The sequence below is a fragment of the Oncorhynchus mykiss genome, chromosome 17, assembly GCF_013265735.2.
Source record: "Oncorhynchus mykiss isolate Arlee chromosome 17, USDA_OmykA_1.1, whole genome shotgun sequence".
Classification (NCBI taxonomy): domain Eukaryota; kingdom Metazoa; phylum Chordata; class Actinopteri; order Salmoniformes; family Salmonidae; genus Oncorhynchus; species Oncorhynchus mykiss.
The window spans coordinates 6,939,720-6,965,760 of NC_048581.1; the positions used below are offsets into that span (position 1 = coordinate 6,939,720).

Here is a 26,041-nt window from a genome sequence, read left to right on the forward strand (position 1 = left end):
TTAGACATTAATGGCTGTGTGTGGAGTTATTTTGAGGGGACAGCAAATGTACACTGTTATACAAGCTGTACACTCACTACTTTACATTGTAGAAAAGTGTCATTTCTTCAGTGTTGTCACATGAAAAGATATACCTAAATATTTACAAAAATGTGAGGGGTGTACTCACTTTTGTGATATACTGTATATAACTTTCATAGCTGCTTTAAACCCCATTTCTGCAGCATTAGTAAAGATATGATCAAACCATGTTGATGATTTCATTCCTCTACTGTTTGTAACTACCCTGGTAGGTTGATTGATAACCTGAACAAGGTTGCCGGCACTGGTTACAGTTCGAAGCTTTTGCTTGAGTAGGCAGCCTGATCCCAGCTTTCCTCCAGTATTAGTTAATTAATGACCAAAGTCCTGAGTTTAGTTTGCCTGTTTTACAGTCTTGTAAAGAGAGGGGTGTTGACTGGGACAGGCAATGTAACATCCATAATGTTTTAAGGAAAAGTTTTTGTAAAACAAGCACCTTGATCATTGAAACCTTCTCTCCAAAGCTAACTTTCATCAAGGTTTTATATGGTCAATTGGTTTCTCTCTTTTCATTGGCAGAATCCTTTTTCAGTGTTATGATATTCATAACATCCACTCTATCTTCCTGTCAACTAACACAACTCTGCTGGTTGTCCTGGTAACAGATACCGGTGGGCAGATCTATTGTATTTGTTCAAACTAAACTACAGCACTTACTTTGATGAGTCAAATCTGATCCTTTCTTCTCTTCTCCTCCTCTCACAGTTCCACTCAGCCCCATTTTTTTCCTGCAGTCCACCAGCAGCACAGACAACCTCTTCATACCCAGCAGTAACGTGCTACCGGGAGAGGCACGACACAGGGACTCCGGGAGGGCGGAAGGGCTAGCATTGTCCTAGTAACCATAAAGAGGGGTCACAGACACATGTCATTATGTGCTTTACAGAAACCCAGCCCAGACCCAGATAGAGCAAGCTGTATGCTAGACCAGACCAAGCTGTATGCTAGACCAGACCAAGCTGTATGCTAGACCAGACCAAGCTGTACCATCTGGTGTTCTGATCTGGAGAGACTCTTCTCTGCCTCGTCAGCATCAGGATGTTGTTGAGGCTCCCCAGAGGATCCACCATAGTCATGTCTCTCTCCTGTGTGAACGAGAACATCAAAATGAGTAGTAAACTCCCTTTGATATTTTAAGTAGAACATATGCTTCAATATTGAATTTTAAAAGCCTGTTATACTAGATGAGGGGAACTTTAATATAGACAACATGGAGAATTCAATACATCTAATTGAAAAGTCCCTAAAATATATGAACCAATGGCAGATTGACCCTTTAACAATTCCTACAGTACTGAACAACATATTCAAGTGTAGAACTTCAGTAGAATGCCCCTTAAAAACCACACATTAGTTCAACAACGGCATAGTTTGTGCCCCTGTTTTTAAGACAGTACTCACTGATGGTAATCGGATATTCTGTCTCCTCCTCTTTCACTCCCAAAACGTCTTCCTCCTTCACCTTTATTGAGACAGCATCCTCTTCCTCTCTAAAAGGTTCATTCTCTTCTATCACTATAACAGTCTCCTCTTCCTCCTTTTTCATTCTGAAATGTTCTTTCACTATAACAGCATCTTCTTCCTTCACTATAACAGTCTCCTCTTCCTCCTTTTTCATTCTAAAAGGTTCTTTCACTATAACAGCATCTTCTTCTTTCACTATAACAGTCTCCTCTTCCTCCTTTTTCATTCGGAAATGTTCTTCCACTATAACAGCATCCTCTTCCTCCTTTTTCATTCTAAAAGGTTCTTTCTCTTCTTTCACTGTAACCTCATCCTCTTCTTCAATGTTCATTGCCAGAGCTTCTTTCTGCAAACAGCAGACCTCCTCTTATATAGCAGGGGATGAGTACTTTAATGAAATCATGGTAAGGGATGTTAGCTAGCTAGTTAGCATTAGCGACTAGCCTAGTGCTAGGCTCAGCATCAATCTTTAACAAGTTTGCAAATTAGGTTACAGTTAACCAGTTAATACGTCAACAGAACTGTGTTTAAAACACTGAGATTAGATAATGTACATTAAGATGGTCTAAATCGTCAATCTTTCACTTTTATGTTTGCTAGCAAGCTACCGAGGTGGTTGAAAGAGTAGCCGCGTTGTTGTTCCTGAAGAAGCGTCCGTCCAGTCCATTATACGTCACGAAAGAAGCATCACCTGAAAGACGCTCATCGCCATCTGCTGACTGGAGTGGGTAACGCAGTTTGGAAAAAATACACTACACTACACTTTTGTATTGGAAAGAACGTACCGTAATTTCTAATATCTAAAAAGGATTAAACTTTTTTACATGTTTTATCATTTTTATTTTTATGAAAATCACTGAGGAGGGTCCTCCCCTTCCTCCTCTGAGGAGCCTCCCCTTTCTCCTCTGAGGAAGCTCCCCTTCCTCCTCTCAGGAGCGTCCCCTTCCTCCTCTGAGGAGCGTCCCCTGCACCCAAAGGACATCCAGCCAACTTGTGTGGGAAGCATTGGAGTCAACATGGGCCAGCATCCCTGTGGAAAGCTTTCGACACCTTGTAGAGTCCATGCCCCGACGAATTGAGGCTAATCTGAGGGAGAAAGAGGAGGGTCCAACTTCATATTAGGAAGGTGTTCGAAATGTTTGGTATAATCAGTGGATATATCTGCCATTTAGCAGACACTTTTATCTAAAGGGATTTGCAGTCATGTTTGCAAACAATTAACATATGGATGGTCCCAGGAATCAAACCCACTACCCTGGTTTAACAAGCACTATACTCCACCAACTGAGCTACAGGACCACAAGGAATGATCAAGGAATGACGCAGATAAACACACACAGCCTGAGTTTCAAAAATATAATTAAATCAAAGACCTTAACATTGAAACTGACATACTTCATATTAGACGTAGACCGATTAATTAGAGCCGATTTCAAGTTTGTATAAAAAATGCATACAAATTTATTTATTTTTTACACCTTTATTTAATCTTTATTTAACTAGGCAAGTCAGTTAAGAACACATTCTTATTTTCAATGACGGCCTAGGAACGGTGGGTTAACTGCCGTGTCCAGGGGTAGAACGCTAGAATTTCACCTTGTCAGCTCGGGGGAATCAAACTTGCAACCTTACAGTTAACTCGTCCAGCGCTCTAACCACCTGCCTCATTACACTCCACGAGGATCCTGCCTATTACACGAATGTAGTAGAAGTTGCTAGCTAGCATTAAACTTCTTATAAAAACAATCAATCAATCATAATCACTAGTTATAACTACACATGGGTGATGATATTACTAGTTTATCTAGCATGTCATGTCGATGCGGTGCGTATCGTTGCTCCAATGTGTACCTAACCATAAACACCAATGCCTTTCTTAAAATCAATACACAGAAGTATATATTTTTAAACCTGCATATTTAGCTAGAAGCAATCCAGGTTAGCAGGCAATATTAACCAGGTGAAATTGTGTCACTTCTCTTGCGTTCATTGCACGCAGAGTCAGGGTAGATGCAACAGTTTGGGCCGCCTGGCTCATTGAGAACTAATTTGCCAGGACTTTACGTAATTATGACATAACATTGAAGGTTGTGCAATGTAACAAGTATATTTAGACTTAGGGTTGCCACCCTTTAGATAAAATACCGAACGGTTCCGTATTTCACTGAAATAATAAACATTTTGTTTTCAAAATGATAGTTTCCGTATTCGACCATATTAATGACCAAAGGCTAGCTAGTTAGCGGGCGCACGCTAATAGCGTTTCAAACTTCACTCTCTCTGAGACTTGGAGTAGTTATTCCCCTTGCTCTGCAAGGGCCTGTGGCTTTTGTGGAGTAATGGGTAACGCTGCTTCGAGTGTGGCTGTTGTCGATGTGTTCCTGGTTCGAGCCCAGGTAGGGGCGAGGAGAGGGACGGAAGCTATACTGTTACACAGGCAATACTAGAGTGCCTATAAGAACATCCAATAGTCAAAGGTATATGAAATACAAATGGTATAGAGAGAAATAGTTCTATAAATACTATATTAACTCCAACCGAAAACCTCTTAACCTGGGAATATTGAAGTCTCATGTTAAAAGGAACCACCAGCTTTCATATGTTCTCATTTTCTGAGCAAGGAACTCAAACGTTAGCTTTTTTACATGGCACATATTGCCATTTATTTACTTCTCCGACACTTTGTTTTTGCATTATTTAAACCAAATTGAACATGTTTCATAATTTATTTGAGGCTAAATTGATTTTTATTGATGTATTATATTAAGTTAAATAAGTGTTCATTCAGTATTGTTGTAATTGTCATTATTAGAAAAACAAACAAAAAAATTGTCCAATTAATCTAATAATCGGTATCAGCGTTGAAAAATCATAATCGGACTCTACTCTCTCTCTCTACTCTACTATTTAAACCAGTACAGAGTCAATGTGGAGACTATATACAGGAGGTACCAGTACAGAGTTAATGTGGAGGCTATATACAGGACATACCAGTACAGAGTCAATGTGGAGACTACATACAGGAGGTACCAGTACAGAGTCAATGTGAAGGCTATATACAGGGGGTACCAGTACAGAGTCAATGTGGAGGCTATATACAAGGGGTACCAGTACAGAGTCAATGTGGAGGCTATATACAGGGGGTACCAGTACAGAGTCAATGTGGAGGCTATATACAGGAGATACCAGTAGAGTCAATGTGGAGGCTATATATAGGAGATACCAGTAGAGTCAATGTGGAGGCTATATATAGGAGGTACCAGTACAGGGTCAATGTGAAGGCTATATATAGGAGATACCAGTAGAGAGTCAATGTGGAGGCTATATACAGGGGGTACCAGTACAGGGTCAATGTGAAGGCTATATATAGGAGATACCAGTACAGTGTCAATGTGGAGGCTATGCTTTGTTGTTGTCAGTGATCAGGCCTGATGACACTGTTGTGTCATCAGCGAACTTAATGATGGTGTGGGAGTCGTGTCTGGCCATGCAGTCATGAGTGAACAGGGAGTACAGGAGGGGGCTGAGCATGCACCCCTGAGGGGCCCCCTGTGATTAGGATCAGCGTGGCAGATGTGTTGTTACTTACTCCTACCACCTGGGGGTGGCCCGTCAGGAAGTCCAGGATCCAGTTACCAGGTTCCTAAGCTTAGAGATGCGCTTTGAGGGCACTATGGTGTTGAAAGCGGAGCTGTAGTCAATGAATAGCATTCTCACCTTTGTTATTTTTTTTATCTAGGTAAGTCAGAACAAATTCTTATTTACAATGACAGCCTATGAAAGTGGGTTAACTTGTCACGAATCCAACACCTGCTGCTTATTCAAACCAGCCCACTGGGCTCAGACGTCAGTTCAACATCTAGTTTCTATTTACATTTCTTTGATTCGTCAACTAATGTGAATTTAACATGAAATCAACACAAAATGTCACCAGTCATTGGATATTGGTTGCAAGTTGGGTGATACACAAAATGTTACCCGTCATTGGATTTAGGTCGCAAGTTGGGTGAAACACAAAATGTTACCCGTCATTGGATATTGGTCGCAAGTTGGGTGAAACACAAAATGTTGCCAGTCATTGGATTTAGGTTGCAAGTTGGGTGAAACACAAAATGTTACCTGTTACTTTCCCCCAGGAAAGTGGAACGAGGAACTCTTCTTTGAGACAATGATAAACAGCAATCTGTGGGAGATCTGTGGGATATTATAAAATAAGGATCTGCTGGAGTCCAAGTCAAACCAAGATTCTTTATTTCTGAGCTCAGAGAGAATAACAGAGTTACACAGCACAGTGTAGACAGTCTGAATTCCTGAAGCATTGGGTGATTAGCACATATCTTTATAGTTTCCTGTTCCTGGGCGGGACTTTATTCATACAAGGACACAGGTGCAAATTGGTTTGCAACACAGAATGATACTCCCAAGAACAGGAGCTTATAATAGGACAGTTTCACAAGGTTAGTCACATACTCAGTTATGTGGACACACAAACAATTAACATTTTCCATTACAGAGTCTGAACATTTTCATTTCATTAAATCAGCAGTGGGCCAACAATGCAAATGTCAACAATGGAACTAATGCATCACATCCAAATATCACTTGATTATCTGTAGTGCTGGAGGAATGACACACCCAGATAAACACAAAGAGTTTAAAAAAAGGACAGTTTAAAAGAAGGAACCTGATCTTCTTTATATTCAAACTGACAGCCTCCATATTCACTTCATGTCTTCTAATAGAAACAAACAAATATATGTTTGAGTATACCCTGTACCATTTAATTTCATATGGCAAAGACAGGTAAACATATTGTCAGTCAACAATATAAGACAACGGGAGCACTGTGTATGTTCTCTGATGAATTTGAAGTCAATGTGATGTGAAATATCAATATACACGCTAAGAGAAGTAATTTCTCTATTCTCTAATGACGTTTAAGTGACTTATGAGTAATATGTTTTCCCACAGTCTGAGCTTTTCTAAGCCTTCTCCGCTGTGTGCAGTCTAATGTGTTCTTTCAGGCTTCCTAAATGGGCAAAAGCTTTGCAACCTGGGCGGAGTGGTAAGGCTTCTACCCTGTGTGTATTCTCATGCTTTTTCAGGTTTCCTCTCTGGTTGAAACACTTTCCACATTGGGAGCAGTGGTAAGGCTTCTCTCCCGTGTGTATTCTCTCATGTCGTTTCAGATCCCCTGAATGGATGAAACACTTTCCACATTGGGAGCAGTGGTAAGGCTTCTCTCATGTGTGTATTCTCGCATGTTCTTTCAGCTCCCCCGACCGGTTGAGACACTTTCCACATTGGGAGCAGTGGTAAGGCTTCTCTCCTGTGTGTATTCTCTCATGATGTTTCAGCTCCCCCGACTGGTTGAAACACTTTCCACATTGGGAGCAGTGGTAAGGCTTCTCTCCTGTGTGTATTCTCTCATGAGCTTTCAGGTTTGCTTTCCGGTTGAAACTCTTTCCACACTGGGAGCAGTGGTAAGGCTTCTCTCCTGTGTGTATTCTCTCATGAGCTTCCAGGTTTACTCTCTGGTTGAAACACTTTCCACATTGGGAGCAGTGGTAAGGCTTCTCTCCTGTGTGTATTCTCTCATGTTGTTTCAGCTCCCTCGACTGGTTGAAACACTTTCCACATTGGGAGCAGTGGTAAGGCTTCTCTCCTGTGTGTATTCTCTCGTGTTGTTTCAGCGCCCACGACTGGTTGAAACACCTTCCACATTGGGAGCAGTGGTAAGGCTTCTCTCCTGTGTGTATTCTCTCATGAGCTTTCAGGTTTGCTTTCTGGTTGAAACTCTTTCCACATTGGGAGCAGTGGTAAGGCTTCTCTCCTGTGTGTATTCTCTCATGTTGTTTCAGCTCCCCCGAACAGACGAAACACTTTCCACATTGGGAACAGTGGTAAGGCTTCTCTCCTGTGTGTATTCTCTCGTGTTGTTTCAGCGCCCACGACTGGTTGAAACACCTTCCACATTGGGAGCAGTGGTAAGGCTTCTCTCCTGTGTGTATTCTCTCATGAGCTTTCAGGTTTGCTTTCTGGTTGAAACTCTTTCCACATTGGGAGCAGTGGTAAGGCTTCTCTCCTGTGTGTATTCTCTCATGTTGTTTCAGCTCCCCCGAACAGACGAAACACTTTCCACATTGGGAACAGTGGTAAGGCTTCTCCCCTGTGTGCATTTTCTCATGTTGTTTCAGGTCCCATAACCGGTTACAATTTTTTCCACAGTGGGAGCAGTGGTGTCGTCTTGCTAGTTTGGACGTCCCTGGCTCTGGTTCCTCTGAGTCTGGTCTTTCTCCTGCCAAAGACAGTGTTATTTTTAAATAGAGACCCGAATGAAACCACATGATAAAACAACCTTGCTACGAGGGTAAATCCTAAATCAGATCTCTCAATAACCCGAGGCCAGTTTTAACAATCTTAGTGTGATTTTAAAACAAATGTAGAGCTTCCTGGTAATTACTGCTATGTTTACATTACTTATTTTATTCATCCTGTTTTACAAGTCAGAACACAAAAACCTGGACACTTCTAGGACACTGAAGACACAGACGTCGCTGGATTCCAATTGAACAGGTGGTTCTAAATATATAACTTTCATTGCTATATGATACAGAATGTGACCTACACACTTCCTTAATCATAAAATAACTAAAGAAGTCATTTTGTGTGGAAGTCCAAAACTTGTTTTTACGTCGCAGATACAAAGCACATCAGTAACATCTCCCCGTTGTTGAAAGGGTTCGACACATTGCTGTTTAAATGGACCAATTTCTTATTTAGACATTCACAGATTTTCAACATTTTGATTATCGCTGATGTCATATTTTGGGTAAATGTTCCTAAAACTGATATTAACAACAAAAAACAAAAATATAAACGCAACATGTAAAGTGTTGGATGTTTCATGAGCATCACTGTTAGTCAACATTTATTCTTTGCCAAGATAATCCATCCACCTGACAGGTGTGGCATATCAAGAAGCTGATTGAACAACTTGGTTATTACACAGGTGCACCTTGTGGTGGGGATAATTAAAGAGAACCCGAAAATTTGCAGTTTGTTCACACAACAATGCCACAGGTCTCTGAGGGAGCGGGCAATTGGCATGCTGATTGCAGGAATGTCCACTGGAGCTGTTAGGAAATTTTATGTACAGTACCAGTCAAAAGGTTGGACTCACCTACTCATTCAAGGGTTTTTCTTTATTTTGACTATTTTCTACATTGTAGAATAATAAAGACATCAAAATTATTAAAAAACACATGGAATCATGTAGTAACCACAAGTGTTAAAATAAAATATATATTTTATTCTTCAAAAGTTGCCACCCTTGCTTTCTCTCAACCAGCTTCACATGGAATCCTTTTCCAACAGTCTTGTAGGCGTTCCCACATATGCTGAGAACTTGTAGGCCGCTTTCCCTTCACCTCTGCGATCCAACTCATCCCAAACCATCTTGATACAATACATTAGATTCAAAGGTACCGAAAAGTACAGTAAAAATTACTTCCATCTCTGGAAATGTGGGGGATTGTGTCGGGGGATTGTGTAGGCCAGGTCATCTGATACAGCACTCCATCACTCTCCTACTTGGTCAAATAGCTCTTACACAGCCAGGAGGTGTGTTGGGTCATTGTCCTGTTGAAAAACAAATGACAGTGGGACTAAGCCCAAACCAGATGGGATGGCATATAGCTGTAGAATGCTGTGGAAGCCATGCTGGTTAAGAGTGACTTCTGTTAATCTACTCCTCGTCTCACAAAGACATGACGCTCGGATCCAAAAATCTCACATTTGGACTCATCAGACCCAAGGACAGATATCCACCGGTCTAATGTCCATTGTTCGTGTTTCTTGGCCCAAGCAAGTCTCTTCTTCTTATTGGTGTCCTTTAGTAGTGGTTTCCTTGCAGCAATTCGAACATGAAGGCCTGATTCACGCAGTCTCCTCTGAACCGATGATGTTGAGATGTGTCTGTTACTTGAACTTTGTGAAGCATTTATTTGGGCTGCAATTTCTAAGGCTGGTAAACTCTAATGAACTTATGCATCAGAAGTAACTCTGGATCTTCCATTATTGTGGTGGTCCTTAAAGTAATGATGGACTGTTGCTTCTCTTTGCTTATTTGAGCTGTTCTTGACATAATATGGACTTCGTCTTTTACCCAATAGGGCTATCTTCTGTATACCCCCCTACCTTGTCACAACACAACTGATTGGCTCAAATACATTCAAACCTGCTATAGCACATTAACTCTTGAAACTAGGGGGCACTATTTTCATTTTTGGAAAAATAACGTTCAAACGGGCTATTTCTCAGGACCAGGTGCTAGAATATGCATATAATTGACAGCTAGGATAGAAAACACAAAAGTTTCCAACACTGTAAAAATATTGTCTGTGAATATAACATAACTGATATTGGAGGCGAAAGCCTGAAAAATATCCAATCAGGAAGTGACTCTCATTTTGAAAGCTATGCGTTCCTATGCATCCCTATTGACCATTGAAAGGGATATCAACCAGATTCCTTTTTCTATAGCTTCCCTAATGTGTCTACAGTCACTAGACATGGTTTTTATTTTGAAAAATGAGCGTGAACGACAACATTGCGTCAGTGGTCAGGTGGTGGCTCTCAGATTGATTTGTGCGTAATAGACAAAGGCGGCCATTGTGCTCCTCGTGAAAAGCCAATTGTCCTGGTTGATATATTATCAAATAGATATTTGAAAAACACCTTGAGGATTGATTATAAAAAAGGTTTGCCATGTTTCTGTCGGTATTATGGATCTAATTTTGAGTTTTTTTGTCAACAAAACGTGAAGAATAAACGGAGGTATTTTGGCTATAAAAAATAATCTTTATGGAACAAAATGAACATTTGCTGTCTAACTGGGAGTCTCGCGAGTGAAAACATCCGAAGCTCAAAGGTAAACGATTTAATTGGATTGCTTTTCTGATTTTCGTGACCAAGCTCCCTGCTGCTAGCTGGACATAATGCTATGCTAGGCTATCGATAAACTTACACAAATGCTTGTCTTGCTTTGGCTGTAAAGCATAATTTCAAAATCTGAGATGACAGGGTGATTAACAAAAGGCTAAGCTGTGTTTCACTACATTTCACTTGTGATTTCATGAATATGAATATTTTCTAGTAAGAATTTTTGTCTGTTGCGTTATGCTAATTAGTGTAGTTGATGACAATTCTCCCGGAAACGGGAGGAGTAGTTCCAAAAGGTTAAAACACATTAAAACCTGCTAGCGGAACGTTGACAACATCCGGTGAAATTGCAGAGTGCAAAATATTTATTTATTTGAACTTTAACTTTCATACATTCACAACTGCAAAGCTTAACTTCTTGTTAATCTAGCCACCGTGTCAGATTTCAGAAAGGCTTTGCGGCAAAAGCGAACCATGCGATTATCTGAGGACAGCACCCCATCAAACAAACACACGACAATCATATTTCAACCCGCCAGGCGCGACACAAACCTCAGAAATAATGATATAATTTGTGCCTTACCTTTGAAGAGCTTCTTCTTTTGGCACTCCAATATGTCCCATAAACATCACAAATGGTCCTTTTGTTCGATTAATTCCGTCGTTATATCTCCAAAATTTCCTTTTATTTGGTGCATTTGATTAAAAAAAACACTGGTTCCAACTCACCCAGCATGACTACAAAATATCTAATAAGTTACCTGTAAACGCTGTCCAAACATTTCAAACAACTTTCCTAATCTAACTTTAGGTATTTTAAAACATAAATAATCGAGAAAATTTAAGACGGGATAAACTGTGTTCAATACCGGATAAAAACAACGTGAAGCGCGTGACCTGGAGCGCGCATCAAAACATTAGAGAGCACTAGGCTGGACCCTCGTTCTGAATAACCGTACTTCTTAATTTCTCTAAAGAAAAACATCAACCAATTTCTAAAGACTGTTGACATCTAGTGGAAGCAATAGGAACTGCAACCAAGTGCCACACAAAACCATTTGAAAACAGAGTCACCTCAACAACAAAAAATTCCTCCTGGATGGTTTGTCCACGGGGTTTCACCTGCCAAATAAGTTATGTTAAACTCACAGACATTATTTTTACAGTTTTAGAAACCTTAGAGTGTTCTCTATTCGACTCTACCAATTATATAAATATCCTAGCTTCTGGGCCTGAGTAGCAGGTAGTTTACTTTGGGAACGCTTTTCATCCGGACGTGAAAATACTGCCCCCTATCCCAAACAGGTTATAGGGAAAGAAATTCCACAACTTAACTTCTAAAAAGGCAATTAATTGAAATGAATTCCCAGTGACCACCTCATGATGCTACAGTCCTCCTTTAAGACTCCATAATGTTTCATCATTAGATGCTACAGTCCTCCTTTAAGACTCCATAATGTTTCATCATTAGATGCTACAGTCCTCCTTTAAGACTGCATAATGTTTCATCATTAGATGCTACAGTCCTCCTTTAAGACTGCATAATGTTTCATCATTAGATGCTACAGTCCTCCTTTAAGACTCCATAATGTTTCATCATTAGATGCTACAGTCCTCCTTTAAGACTCCATAATGTTTCATCATTAGATGCTACAGTCCTCCTTTAAGACTGCATAATGTTTCATCATTAGATGCTACAGTCCTCCTTTAAGACTGCATAATGTTTCATCATTAGATGCTACAGTCCTCCTTTAAGACTGCATAATGTTTCATCATTAGATGCTACAGTCCTCCTTTAAGTCTCCATCATGTTTAGAATGTGTCTGGAAGCGCTACTCTATCTATTCTACTCTCATCCTTTCAGTTTTAATAATATTTAATAATAATGTTATAATAGGTAATAACTAACTTTAATAACTAGGGTTAATACCTGCCTGGCGCCCCAACAAAATCTTCATATTTACCCCCCTCTAACAATACCGCTACAGAATTAGCGTAGTAGGCCATGTAACTTAAGGTAATCAGAAATATGTATTCCTTGCCACCCATTCTGAAACTAACTGCAGCTCTATGTTAAGTGTTGCAGTCATTTCAGTCGCTGTAGTAGCTGACGGGTACAGTGTTGAGTCATCCGCATACATAGACTCACTGGCTTTACTCAAATGTCATTGGCATGTTGTTGGTAAAGATTGAAAAAAGTAGGTGCCAAACAGCTGCCCTGGGGAATTCCTGATTCTACCTTGATTTTGTTGTACAGGCTTCCATTAAAGAACACTCTTTGTGTTCCGTTAGACAGGTAGCTCTGGGGCGGCAGGTAGCCTAGTGGTTAGAGCGGTAGGCCATTAACCGAAAGATTGCTGGATCGAATCCCCGAGTTGACAAGGTAAAACTCTGTCGTTCTGCCCCTGAACAAGGCAGTCCTAGGCCATCATTGAAAAAATAATTTGTTTATAACTGACTTGCCTAGTTAAATAAAGGTTACATTTTCAAAGAAAAACTCTTTATCCACAATATAGCAGGGGGTGTAAAGCCATTTTTATCATCAATTTCTCTCAGCCAGTCAGTCATTTGTAAGTGCTGTGCTTGTTGAATGAACTTCCCTATAAGCAGATCTATTGTATTTGTTCAAACTAAACTACAGCACTTACTTTGATGAGTCAAATCTGATCCTTTCTTCTCTTCTCCTCCTCTCACAGTTCCACTCAGCCCCATTGTTTTCCTGCAGTCCACCAGCAGCACAGACAAACTCTTCATACCCAGCAGTAAGGTGCTACCGGGAGAGGCACGACGCGGGGACTCCGGGAGGGAGGAAGGGCTAGCATTGTCCTAGTAACCATAAAGAGGGGACACAGACACATGTCATTATGTGCTTTACAGAAACCCAGCCCAGACCCAGATAGACCAAGCTGTATGCTAGACCAGACCAAGCTGTACCATCTGGTGTTCTGATCTGGAGAGACTCTTCTCTGCCTCGTCAGCATCAGGATGTTGTTGAGGCTCCCCAGAGGATCCAGGATCGTCATGTCTCTCACCTGTGTGAATGACAACATCAAACAGACAGTCAACCTATGATCTTCTATTGCGATCACAGGGTCTTACCAGAGCCATTAATATGTCTAAAAAGGGCCTAAATTTATGCCTTTAAAAAAAATACTGTTTGTGATGCAAGTGTGAAAGGGTCGTTCCATGAAATGGGTGGCTTTTACATCCCTTTGATATTTTATGTAGAAATGATGCACCAGAATTGGATTGTAGAATCCTGTTATACAAGATGAAGTGAGCTTTAATATAGACCACATGGAGAATAAAATACATCTAATTTAAAAAAATATATGTACCAATGGCAGTACTGAACAACATATTCAAGTGTAGAACTTCAGTAGAATCCCCCATTTAAAACCACATTAGTTCAACAATTGCATCGTTTGTGCCCCTGTTTTTAAGACAGTACTCACGGATGGAAATCGGATATTCTGACTCCTCCCTTTTCACTCCTAAAACGTCGTCCTCCTCTTTTATTGAGATATCCTCCTCTTCCTCTTTTACTCCAAAAGGTTCTTCCTCTTCTTTCGCTACATTCTCCTCCTTCAATGTTACGGCATCTTCCTCATTTTTGATTCTGAAAGGTTCTTCCTCTTCTTTCACTATATTCTCCTTCTTCAATGTTACGGGATCTTCATCCTTTTTGATTCTGAAAGATTCTACCTTCTCATTTTCCACTCTGACAACCTCTTTCCCATCTTCCTCTTTCCCTGTAATATCATCCTCTTGTTTCAATGTGATAGCCTCCTCTTCCATTCTGAAAGCTTCTTCCTCTCCTTTCACCAGATCTTTCTCCGTCTAGTTTAGTGACCTCATGCTCCGGGCGATTAGCCTTGTGCAGTATCAAGTTAACACATTCGCTAATTTAAGAAGCAAACTACGTTTAAATTAACAAGTAGATGCGTAAACAGAATTGTGTTCTAAACACTAAGAATAATATACACAAGATTAGACTAAAGAGCTTAAATGCTCCGGATCTATGTTCGCTAGCAAACCACCGCATTGGTTGAAACGGAAGCCTTTTGTCTCTGTTGAAGAAGCCTCCTGTTCCGTCCACTAGATTATACGTCACGCAAGAAGCATCACCTGAAAAACTCACATCGCCATCTGCTGACTGGAGTGAGCAACACAGATCGGAACAAAAATAAAGCAACGTCAAAAGAAGTCATTTAAAAACAACCAGATGTTATGTTCTCTTACTTCTTACAGCCAATACTTTCCTCCAGGGCTGACCTGCCCATTAGGCAGGATTAGGTGACAGATTGACGAGGGTGGCATATTCCGAGCTAAATGGACCGAGGCTCATCACTAACAACACCTCACATAATTCTGCCCAAAAACAATAAAAAAAACTTCTCACTCAGCGGCATGTGGGCTATTTAGGTGAGTGGTGGTGTTGCCACATGAAGCAGTGCCCACTTTGCAAAAGGCAACATGGACAGGTATGTCTCTCTACCTGTGTAGAGCACATGCCCCTTTACCCTTCCAGTCTCTAAAGTGCCCTGGTATAATTTGTATTCATTTTTTAATATAGTTATTCTGAACTCTCTGCCTCAAAATTGTCATTAAATGTGCCTATGTGATTTGTATTTCCCTTCAACTTTTTGAAGATTAATCAGCCAGGAAATGCCCCTGTCTGAGTGCAGTCTACCACTATGTGTAGCTGTTAGCGATGATGCTAATGATCCACTATGTGTAGCTGTTAGCGATGATGCTAATGATCCACTATGTGTAGCTGTTAGCGATGATGCTAATGATCCACTATGTGTAGCTGTTAGCGATGATGCTAATGACAACCATCTTCTGGTTGATGAAAAAGCTTTCCCACAAACCTTGTCAATTAAATGTTAACAACAAAGCAGTCTGTTCCTACCTGGCAGAATATATAATGAATATTAGCATCAATCCAGTTGTGATTTGTTCAGCAAACTCTGCAATCACATGTGTGCTACAGCCACCACTTACCAAGCAAGGCTCTTGCTGGTGTCACTTCAATTAAAGGGTATCTACACATAAAAATGAACATGTCTTAGATTTTTCTCAGACTTCAAAAGTGGTCTCCTGATGTGGTTTAAGTATTGTTGTGAACTTAGAACATCCAATGTTGTTGTTAACCAGAAAATCAGGGACATGTCAGAAACCTGGAAAAACAAAAAGGAGAAAATGGAATTTAGGTTAAAAAAAATTGTGGTTAACCTCAAATATACTAATTGATTAAAAAAATCAAAGTAAAATGTAATACATAAAAAAGGTTTAAACGTTGTAAATTATATCATAAATAGGACTGGTGGAGTTGTCACACATGCAGATAACAAAAATATATGGAAATGTCTGCACTACCCAAAATTACAACCAAACTAATTGCAGCATTACCACAAAAATGGTGGAAAGGGGAAAAAAGTAAGAAACGTGTCTGTCAGTCCTGCATTAAAGACCAACATTGGTTAAAGAACATTATGAATGACACAAGATTCAAAACTTGGAACTTTTCAATTTGAATTATTATACAAAATTATTGCAACCAATACAATGTTCTATATATGGGGGATACAATGAACCTCTGTAGATTGGGCTGCGAAGAGACAGAATCATTAGATCTTTTGTTTTAGTTCTGTCCATATGTAGCTTGTTTTTGGTCGCATGTCAAGGAATGACAACATTTACCTGGAGCTAACTCTGCAGACAGCACTACTGGGGGATTTGAAAAATAATAGTCAATTGATCAATAATATAATAATACTTTTAGCAAACATGTTTATTTTTAATTTACTATCTGCAGCAACTATGAGAATATAAAGGTCAAGAACTTTTGTGAAACATCACAGTTAAAAATATATGGCAAATAGAAATCAAACGGGGTGGTCTTCAGAGATAGATGGGAGAGGTTTAGGGTAACTGAAGGATAGGACTGGATGGTCTTCAGAGATAGATGGGAGAGGTTTAGGGTAACTGAAGGATAGGACTGGATGGTCTTCAGAGATATATGGGAGAGGTTTAGGGTAACTGAAGGATAGGACTGGATGGTCTTCAGAGATAGATGGGAGAGGTTTAGGGTAACTGAAGGATAGGACTGGATGGTCTTCAGAGATGGATGGGAGAGGTTTAGGGTAACTGAAGGATAGGACTGGATGGTCTTCAGAGATAGATGGGAGAGGTTTAGGGTAACTGAAGGATAGGACTGGATGGTCTTCAGAGATAGATGGGAGAGGTTTAGGGTAATGGAAGGATAGGACTGGATGGTCTTCAGAGATAGATGGGAGAGGTTTAGGGTAACTGAATGATAAAACACTATTGTATAATACACTGTGTCTGTAAAATGTACATAGTATGTATAAGCTGGACTTAGAAGCCAAAAAGTTGTTGTGCATTAGTTTCCTCCAATCAGGGAAGGGGTGACAGGGTTAGTGGAAAACAAAGGAAAATATATGTTTATACATACAGTGCCTTTAGAAAGTATTCAGGTTTTTAGAAATTATTACAAATGTATATGTATTTTTAAACAGAAATAACTGATTTACATAAGTATTCAGACCCTTTGCTATGAAAATTGAAATTGAGCTCAGGTGCATCTTGTTTCCATTGATCATCCTTGAGATGTTTCTACAACTTGATTGGAGTCCACCTGTGGTAAATTCAGTTGATTGGACATGATTTGGAAAGGCACACACCTGTCTATATAAGGTCCCACAGTTTGCAGCGCAAGTCAGAACAAAAATGTAATGACTTCTTATGACATTGTTTGCCAGACTGAACATTGTAAATCATTTTTTTCCAAACTGCGTTACCCACTCCAGTCAGCAGATGGCGATATGAGTTTTTCAGGTGATGCTTCTTGCGTGACGTATAATCTAGTGGACGTGACAGGAGGACTTCTTCAACAGCGACAAAAGGCTTCTGATTGAAACACGCTGTGCTTTGCGAGCAAACCTAAAACCAAAACATTGAAGCTCTTTAGACCAATCTTGTGTATTTACTCTTAGGTAAACATAATTATATTCAAAACGCTATCTACTGGTTCATTTAAACGTCATTTGCTTGTTAAATTAGCAAATGTGTTACATTGATACTGTGTAACAGTATGTATAACTTTAATCTGTCCCCTCGCCCATACCCGGGCGCGAACCAGGGACCCTCTGCACGCATCAACATCAGTCACCCACGAAACATCGTTACCCATCGCTCCACAAAAGCGGGAACCACTACTTCAAGGGGAACCACTACTTCAAGGTGTCAGAGCAAGTGACGTCACCAATCGAAACGCCACTTAGCGCGCACTATCTACGGAAAGATATTCTCACTAATACCCAAGAACAAGGAGGTCTTTTAGATTTCAATACTCTAAATAATACTTTTAAAATAAATTGGAATCTGAAGTATATTATGAACCAGAACAGTATTTGGAATGTCATGCCCTTAGTATTTATTTGACTCTGGTAGTGGTTTAGAATTTTTTGCTTTGATGTCATTTCGATGTTGATAAAATCCTAGTAAAATTGGTCAAATTCTATAAGTCGATTTTAGCTTGGATGTTAGCGTATAAACACAATTTTCCCCCTCACAGATACTTTCTATGGAACAACTAAGATATACAATTTAAAAAGAAGTCAATTTTTTTTGTAACTGGTTTGAGAATAACTGGCTACTGATCAACCTAACCACAAATATTAGTCTCTTAGCTCTTATGGCAGGACTTTGACTGTGGTACATCACCTCCCCAGTCAACCTATTGTGTGTATTGAACATTCATATTGGACAGCCTTACCTATAGAGTAGCACCACCACCCATCAGCCCATTCTCTTCTTGATGTCAAAGCTGCAGTGTATTGTTGCTATAGGATTTTATGATTAATAATCCTATTTATTTCAAGCCCCACTAAGATGTCACCATACTATTCATTTAAAGCCCCTCTGTCAGATATACATCATCAGAGTGGGAAACCAACTGACATGGAAACAAAGGAGCAAATGTATCACAATCAGAGGGGTGTATTATGACATCAGATAGAACTACTCAGACATTCCAAATATCACTTGATTATCAGAGGGGTGAATTATGACATCATATAGAACTACTCAGACATTCCAAATCAGGCTTCATCCACATCATGAAGGTGGATATTGATCCAACCAATTCAAAAGTAATGACCGGGCTGACAGAAACAGGATATGCCTGTACACTTTAATAAATGGCGACATTTTGTTACTTCATTTGACAATTTGTTTGTCTTTTTGTGTCAGTAAAAATGTCTAAGGGAGAAATGGCTGTGGAAACTCTTTGATGCGCAAATATTTATATAACAACCATCACATCTTAGTTAAATTGGAGTCACATGATGATATCTTGTGTGGTTCTCCCACTACGATTCGGGAACCCATGTCGTTTATTAGGCTACAGATGAAATAAGTTATGAACTTCACAGGTGGGTGAAACTGCACGTGATGAGCTCGATGCTCCATTCCAATACATTTTGAGGGTCTTATTCTGGTGACATGATGACAGATGCTTGGTTGCCATTTGACAAATAAAAAAATTGCTCTCACCAATAATAATCTCATCAATCGGGTAACAACGTTTATTCAACCAGTGGGAGGTTTGTAAATGCCCCCAGGAAAGTAAAACAAAGAACTCTTCATTGAGACAATGATGAAACAGCAATCCGTGGGAGAGTTGTGGTGGATATTATAAAATAAGGATCTGCTGGAGTCCAAGTCAAACCAAGATTCTTTATTTCTGAGCTCAGAGAGAATAACAGAGTTACACAGCGCAGTGTAGACAGTCTGAATTCCTGAAGCATTGGGTGATGAGCACATATCTTTATAGTTTCCTATTCCTGGGCGGGACTTTATTCATACAAGGACACAGGTGCAAATTGGTTTGCAACACAGGATGATACTCCCAAGAACAGGAGCTTATAATACATTTCACAAGGTTAGTCACATACTCAGTTTTGTGGACACACAAACAACTAACATTTTCCATTACAGAGTCTGAACATTTTCATTTCATTAAATCATCAGTGGGCAACAATGCAAATGTCAACAATGGAACTAATGCATCACATCCAAATATCACTTGATTATCTGTAGTGCTGGAGGAATGACACACCCAGATAAACACACAATCAGAGTTTAAAAAAGGACCATTTAAACACATGGAATCTGATCTACTCTATATTCAAACTGACATTCTCCATATTCAATTCATGTTTTCTAATAGAAACAAACAACTATATGTTTAAGTATACTTTGTACAATTCACTTTCATCTGGTAAAAACAAGTAAACACATTCTTAGTCAACAATATAAGACAACAGGAGCACTGTGTATGTTCTCTGATTCATTTTAAGTCAATGTGATGTGAAATATCAATATTACAAGTAATTCTTCTCTTTTGTGTGGATTCTCTTATGACGTTGAAGTGACTGTGATGAGTAATATGTTTTCCCACAGTCTGAGTATTTTGTAAGCCTTCTCATGTATTCTTTCAGGCTTCCTAAATGGGCAAACACTTTGCACACTGGGAGCAGTGGTAAAGCTTCTCCCCTGTGTGCAGTCTCATGTGTTTTAATTTTTTAAATGTTTAATTTTACCTCCCTTTTTCTCCCCAATATCGTGGTATCTAATTGTTAGTAGCTACAATCTTGTCTCATCGCTACAACTCCCGTACGGGCTCGGGAAAGACGAAGGTCAAAGTCATGCGTCCTCCGATACACAACCCAACCAAATCGCAGTGTTAAGCAGTGTTAAGGCTTCTCCCCTGTGTGTATTTTCCCCTGTTGGTTCAGGTGTCCTTTCTGGTTAAAACTCTTTCCAGGACCTCGACTCTTTTCTATTTTTACCAATGACCATACAGTTTTTAAATTCCTCATCAATCCATGGAGCCTTAACAGTTCTAACAGTCAGTTTCTTAACAGGTACATGTTTATCAATAATTGGAAGAAACAATTTAATATGGTAAAAACAGGTAAACACATTGTCAGTGTACAATATAAGACAACGGGAGCACTGTGTGTGTTCTCTGATGAATTTTAAGTCAATGTGATGTGAAATATCAATATACACGCTAAGAGAAGTCATTTCTCTCTCCTGTGTGGATTCTCTAAAGACGTTTAAGTGACTGTTATGAGTAATATGTTTTCTCACAGTCTGGCCTTTTGTAAGCATTCTCCTCTGTGTGCAGTCTCATGTGTTCTCTCAGGCTTCCTAAATGGGCAAAAGCTTTGCACGCTGGGAGGAGTGGAAAGGCTTCTCACCTGTGTGTATTTTCTCATGATGTTTCAGGTTCCCTAAATTGTTAAAACTCTTTCCACACTGGGAGCAGTGATAAGGCTTCTCCCCTGTGTGTATTCTCTCGTTGTTTCAGGGTCCCTAAATTGTTAAAACTCTTTCCACACTGGGAGCAGTGGTAAGGCTTCTCCCCTGTGTGTATTCTCTCGTGAACTTTCAGGTTTGATTTCTCATTAAAACCCTTTCCACACTGGGAGCAGTGGTAAGGCTTCTCCCCTGTGTGTATTCTCTCATGTCGTTTCAGTTTCCCTAAACCGATAAAACTCTTTCCACACTGGGAGCAGTGATAAGGCTTCTTCCCTGTGTGTATTCTCTCATGTCGTTTCAGTTTCCCTAAATCGTTAAAACTATTTCCACACCGGGAGCAGTGATAAGGCTTCTCCCCTGTGTGTATTCTCTCGTGCAGTTTCAGATGCCCTGGCCGGTTGAAACACTTTCCACACTGGGAGCAGTGGTAAGGCCTCTCCCCTGTGTGTATTCTCTCATGTTGTTTTAGGTTCCCTAAATTGTTAAAACTCTTTCCACACTGGGAGCAGTGGCAAGGCTTCTCCCCTGTGTGTATTCTCTCGTGAACTTTCAGGTTTGATTTCTCATTAAAACCCTTTCCACACTGGGAGCAGTGGTAAGGCTTCTCCCCTGTGTGTATTCTCTCATGTCGTTTCAGTTTCCCTAAACCAATAAAACTCTTTCCACACTGGGAGCAGTGATAAGGCTTCTTCCATGTGTGTATTCTCTCATGTCGTTTCAGTTTCCCTAAATCGTTAAAACTATTTCCACACCGGGAGCAGTGATAAGGCTTCTCCCCTGTGTGTATTCTCTCGTGCAGTTTCAGATGCCCTGGCCGGTTGAAACACTTTCCACACTGGGAGCAGTGGTAAGGCTTCTCCCCTGTGTGTATTCTCTCATGAGCTTTCAGGTGTGCTTTCTGGTTAAAACTCTTTCCACACTGGGAGCAGTGGTAAGTCTTCTCCCCTGTGTGTATTTTCTCATGTTGTTTCACGTCCCATAACCGGTTACAACCCTTTCCACAGTGGGAGCACTGGTGTCGTCTTGCTGGTTTGGACGTCCCTGGCTCTGGTTCCTCTGAGTCTGGTCTTTCTCCTGCCAAAGACAAGTGTTTAAAAAAAATAGGGACCTGAATGAAACCACATGATAAAACAACCTTGCTACGAGAGTAAATCCTAATCAGATCTCTCAATAACCTGAGGCCAGTTTTAACAATCTTAGTGTGATTTTAAAACAAATGTAGAGCTTCCTGGTAATTACTGCTATGTTTACATTACTTATTTTATTCATCCTGTTTTACAAGTCAGAACACAAAAAACAGACAATTCTATGACACTCAAGACACAGACGTTGCTGGATTCCTATCAAGCAGGTGGTTCTAAATACAGTATATCACAAAAGTGAGTACACCCCTCACATTTTTGTAAATATTTGAGTATATCTTTTCATGTGACAACACTGAAGAAATGACACTTTGCAACAATGTAAATTAGTGAGTGTACAGCTTGTTTAACAGTGTAAATTTGCTGTCCCCTCAAAATAACTTAACACACATTAATGTCTAAACTGCTGGCAACAAAAGTGAGAATGTCCAAATTGGGCCCAAAGTGTCAATATTTTGTGTGGCCACCCACCATCATTTTCTGCATCACTGCCTTAACCCTCTTGGGCATGGAGTTCACCAGAGCTTCACAGGTTGCCACTGGAGTCCTCTTCCACTCCTCCATGACGACATCACGGAGCTGGTGGATGTTAGAGACCTTGCACTCCTCCACCTTCCATTTGAGGATGCCCCACAGATGCTCAATAGGGTTTAGGTCTAGAGACATGTTTGGCCAGTCCATCACCTTTACCCTCAGCTTCTTTAGCAAGACAGTGGTCGTCTTGGAGGTGTGTTTGGGGTCGTTATCATGTTGTATGTATGTCACAGTACATCTTGGCATTCATGCTTCCCTCAATGAACTGTAGCTCCCCAGTACCGGCAGCACTCATGCAGCACCAGACCATGACACTCCCACCACCACGCTTGACTGTAGGCAAGACACACTTGTCTTTGTACTCCTCACCTGGTTGCCGCCACACACGCTTGACACCATCTGAACCAAATAAGTTTCTTGGTCTCATCAGACCAGAGGACATGGTTCAGTAATCCATGTCCTTAGTCTGCTTGTCTTCAGCAAACTGTTTGCGGGCTTTCTTGTGCATCATCTTTAGAAGAGGCTTCCTTCTGGCACGACAGCCATGCAGACCAATTTGATGCATTGATGTACGGCGTATGGTCTGAGCACTGACAGGCTGACCCACCACCCCTTCAACCTCTGCAGCAATGCTGGCAGCACTCATATGTCTATTTCCCAAACACAACCTCTGGATATGACGCTGAGCACGTGCACTCAACTTCTTTGGTCGACCATGGCGAGGCCTGTTCTGAGTGGAACCTGTCCAGTAAAACCGCCGTATGGTCTTGGCCACCGTGCTGCAGCTCAGTTTCAGGGTCTTGGCAATCTTCTTATAGCCCAGGCCATCTTTATGTAGAGCAACAATAATTTTTCTCAGATCCTCAGAGAGACCTCTGCCATGAGGTGCCATGTTGAACTTCCAGTGACCAGTCAGTATGAGGGAGTGTGAGAGCGATGACACCAAATTTAACACACCTGCTCCCCAGTCACACCTGAGCCCTTGTAACACTAACGAGTCACATGACACCGGGGAGGGAAAATGGCTAATTGGGCCCATTTTGGACATTTTCACTTAGGGGTGTACTCACTTTTGTTGCCAGCGGTTTAGACATTAATGGCTGTGTGTGGAGTTATTTTGAGGGGACAGCAAATGTACACTGTTATACAAGCTGTACACTCACTACTTTACATTGTAGAAAAGTGTCATTTCTTCAGTGTTGTCACATGAAAAGATATACCTAAATATTTACAAAAATGTGAGGGGTGTACTCACTTTTGTGATATACTGTATATAACTTTCATAGCTGCTTTAAACCCCATTTCTGCAGCATTAGTAAAGATATGATCAAACCATGTTGATGATTTCATTCCTCTACTGTTTGTCACTACCCTGGTAGGTTGATTGATAACCTGAACAAGGTTGCCGGCACTGGTTACAGTTCGAAGCTTTTGCTTGAGTGGGCAGCCTGATCACAGCTTTTCTTCAGTACTAGTTAATTAATGACCAAAGTCTTGAGTTTAGTTTGCCTGTTCTACAGTCTTGTAAAGATAGGGGCGTTGACTGCGACAGGCAATGTAACATCCATAATGTTTTAAGGAAAAGTTTTTGTAAAACAAGCACCTTACATTGGATCATCTTGAAACTTTCTCTTGATCATTAAAACCTTCTCTCCGAAGCTAACTTTCATCAAGGTTTTATATGGTCAATTGGTTTCTCTCTTTTCATTGGCAGAATCCTTTCTCAGTGTTATATTCATAACATCCATATACCTGTCAACTAACAGAACTCTGCTGGTTATCCTGGTAGCAGATACCAGTCTATCTTCCTGGTAACAGATCTATTGTATTTGTTCAAACTAAACTACAGCACTTACTTTGATGTGTCAAATCTGCTCCTTTCTTCTCTGCTCCTCCTCTCACAGTTCCACTCAGCCCTGTTGTTTTCCTGCAGTCCACCAGCAGCACAGACAACCTCTTCCTACCCAGCAGTAAGGTGCTACCAGGAGAGGCACGATACAGGGACTCCGGGAGGGAGGAAGGGCTAGCGTTGTCCTGGTAACCATAAAGAGGGGACACGGACGCACATCATTATGGATGCTGATGTCATGAAGTGATTTACAGAAACCCAGCCCAGACCCAGAGAGATCAAGCTGTATGCTAGACCAGACCAAGCTGTATGCTAGACCAGACCAAGCTGTATGCTAGACCTGCTGATGCCACTGTTGACATGAAGTGTTTTACAGAAACCCATCCCAGACCCAGAGAGAGCAAGCTGGCCAGACCAAGCTGTACCATCTGGTGTTCTGATCTGGAGAGACTCTTCTCTTCCTCGTCAGCATCAGGATGTTGTTGAGGCTCCCCAGAGGATCCACCATAGTCATGTCTCTCTTCTGTGTGAACGAGGACATCAAACAGATCGTAAACTTATGACCATCTATTGCAATCATAGAGTTACAAGAGGCATGCATGTCTAAAATGGCCACTTTCATCATGATTTCCTAAAATAGTGTTTGTGATGCAAATGTAAAAGGGTCGTTCCACAAAATGGGTGGCTTTTGCATCCCTTTGTTATTTTAAGTAGAAAATATGCACCAATATAGAATTTTAAAAGCCTGTTATATTAGATGAGGGGAACTTCAATATAGACCACATGGAAAATTCAATACATCTAATTGAAAAGTCCCTAAAATATATGAACCAATGGCAGATTGACCCTTTAACAATTCCTACAGTACTGAACAACATATTCAAGTGTAGAACTTCAGTAGAATGCCACTTTAAAACCACACATTAGTTCAACAACGGCATAGTTTGTGTCCCTGTTAAAGACAGTACTCACTGGTGTTAATCTCATATTCGGTCTCTTCCTCTTTCACCCCCAAAACGTCTTCCTCCTTCACCTTTATTGAGACAGCATCCTCTTCCTCTCTAAACGGTTCTTTCTCTTCTTTCACTATAACAGCCTCCTCTTCCTCCTTTTTCATTCTGAAAGATTCTTTCTCCAAACAGCAGACCCCCTCTTCATTAGCAAGGGAGGAGTAGTTTAGTGAGCTCATGGTCAGGGATGTTATCTAGCTAGCTAGCATTAGCGTCTAGCCTAGTGCTAGGCTCAGTATCAATCTTTAACACGTTTGCAAATTGAACCAGTTGATACGTCAACCGAAACTTGTTGAAAACACTGAGATTAGCTAATGTACATTAACATGGTCTAAAACGTCAATCTTTCAGTTTTTATGTTGTCTAGCAAGCTATCGAGGTGGTTGAAAGAGTTGGCGCCTTGTTGTTCCTGAAGAAGCGTCCGTCCAGTCCGTTATACGTCACGCAAGAAGAGTCAACTGAAAGACGCTCGTCGCCATCTGCTGGCTGGAGTCGGTAACGCAGTTTGGAAACAATAGTTACTACACTTTTTGTATTGGAAAGAACGTCATAATAATTTAACAATAAGCTGATACATTTTCTCTTCCAAATAATACGTTCCTGTACACAGACGTAGAAGCTTAATATGAATATGTAGATGATGAATAAATACTTATATGAAT

General features: G+C 40.5%; 1 protein-coding gene across 1 annotated transcript; it reads right to left on the reverse strand.

Moving 5' to 3' along the window:
• Nucleotides 1-6,730: 6,730 nt before the first annotated feature.
• On the reverse strand, nt 6,731-24,970 carry LOC110519879 (zinc finger protein 260). The gene is given in 5 exon segments (XM_036948298.1): nt 6,731-6,790; nt 6,792-7,746; nt 20,895-21,918; nt 24,377-24,424; nt 24,958-24,970. Coding segments are annotated over 5 exon segments (2,100 nt in total).
• Between the last annotated feature and the right edge of the window lie 1,071 nt (nt 24,971-26,041).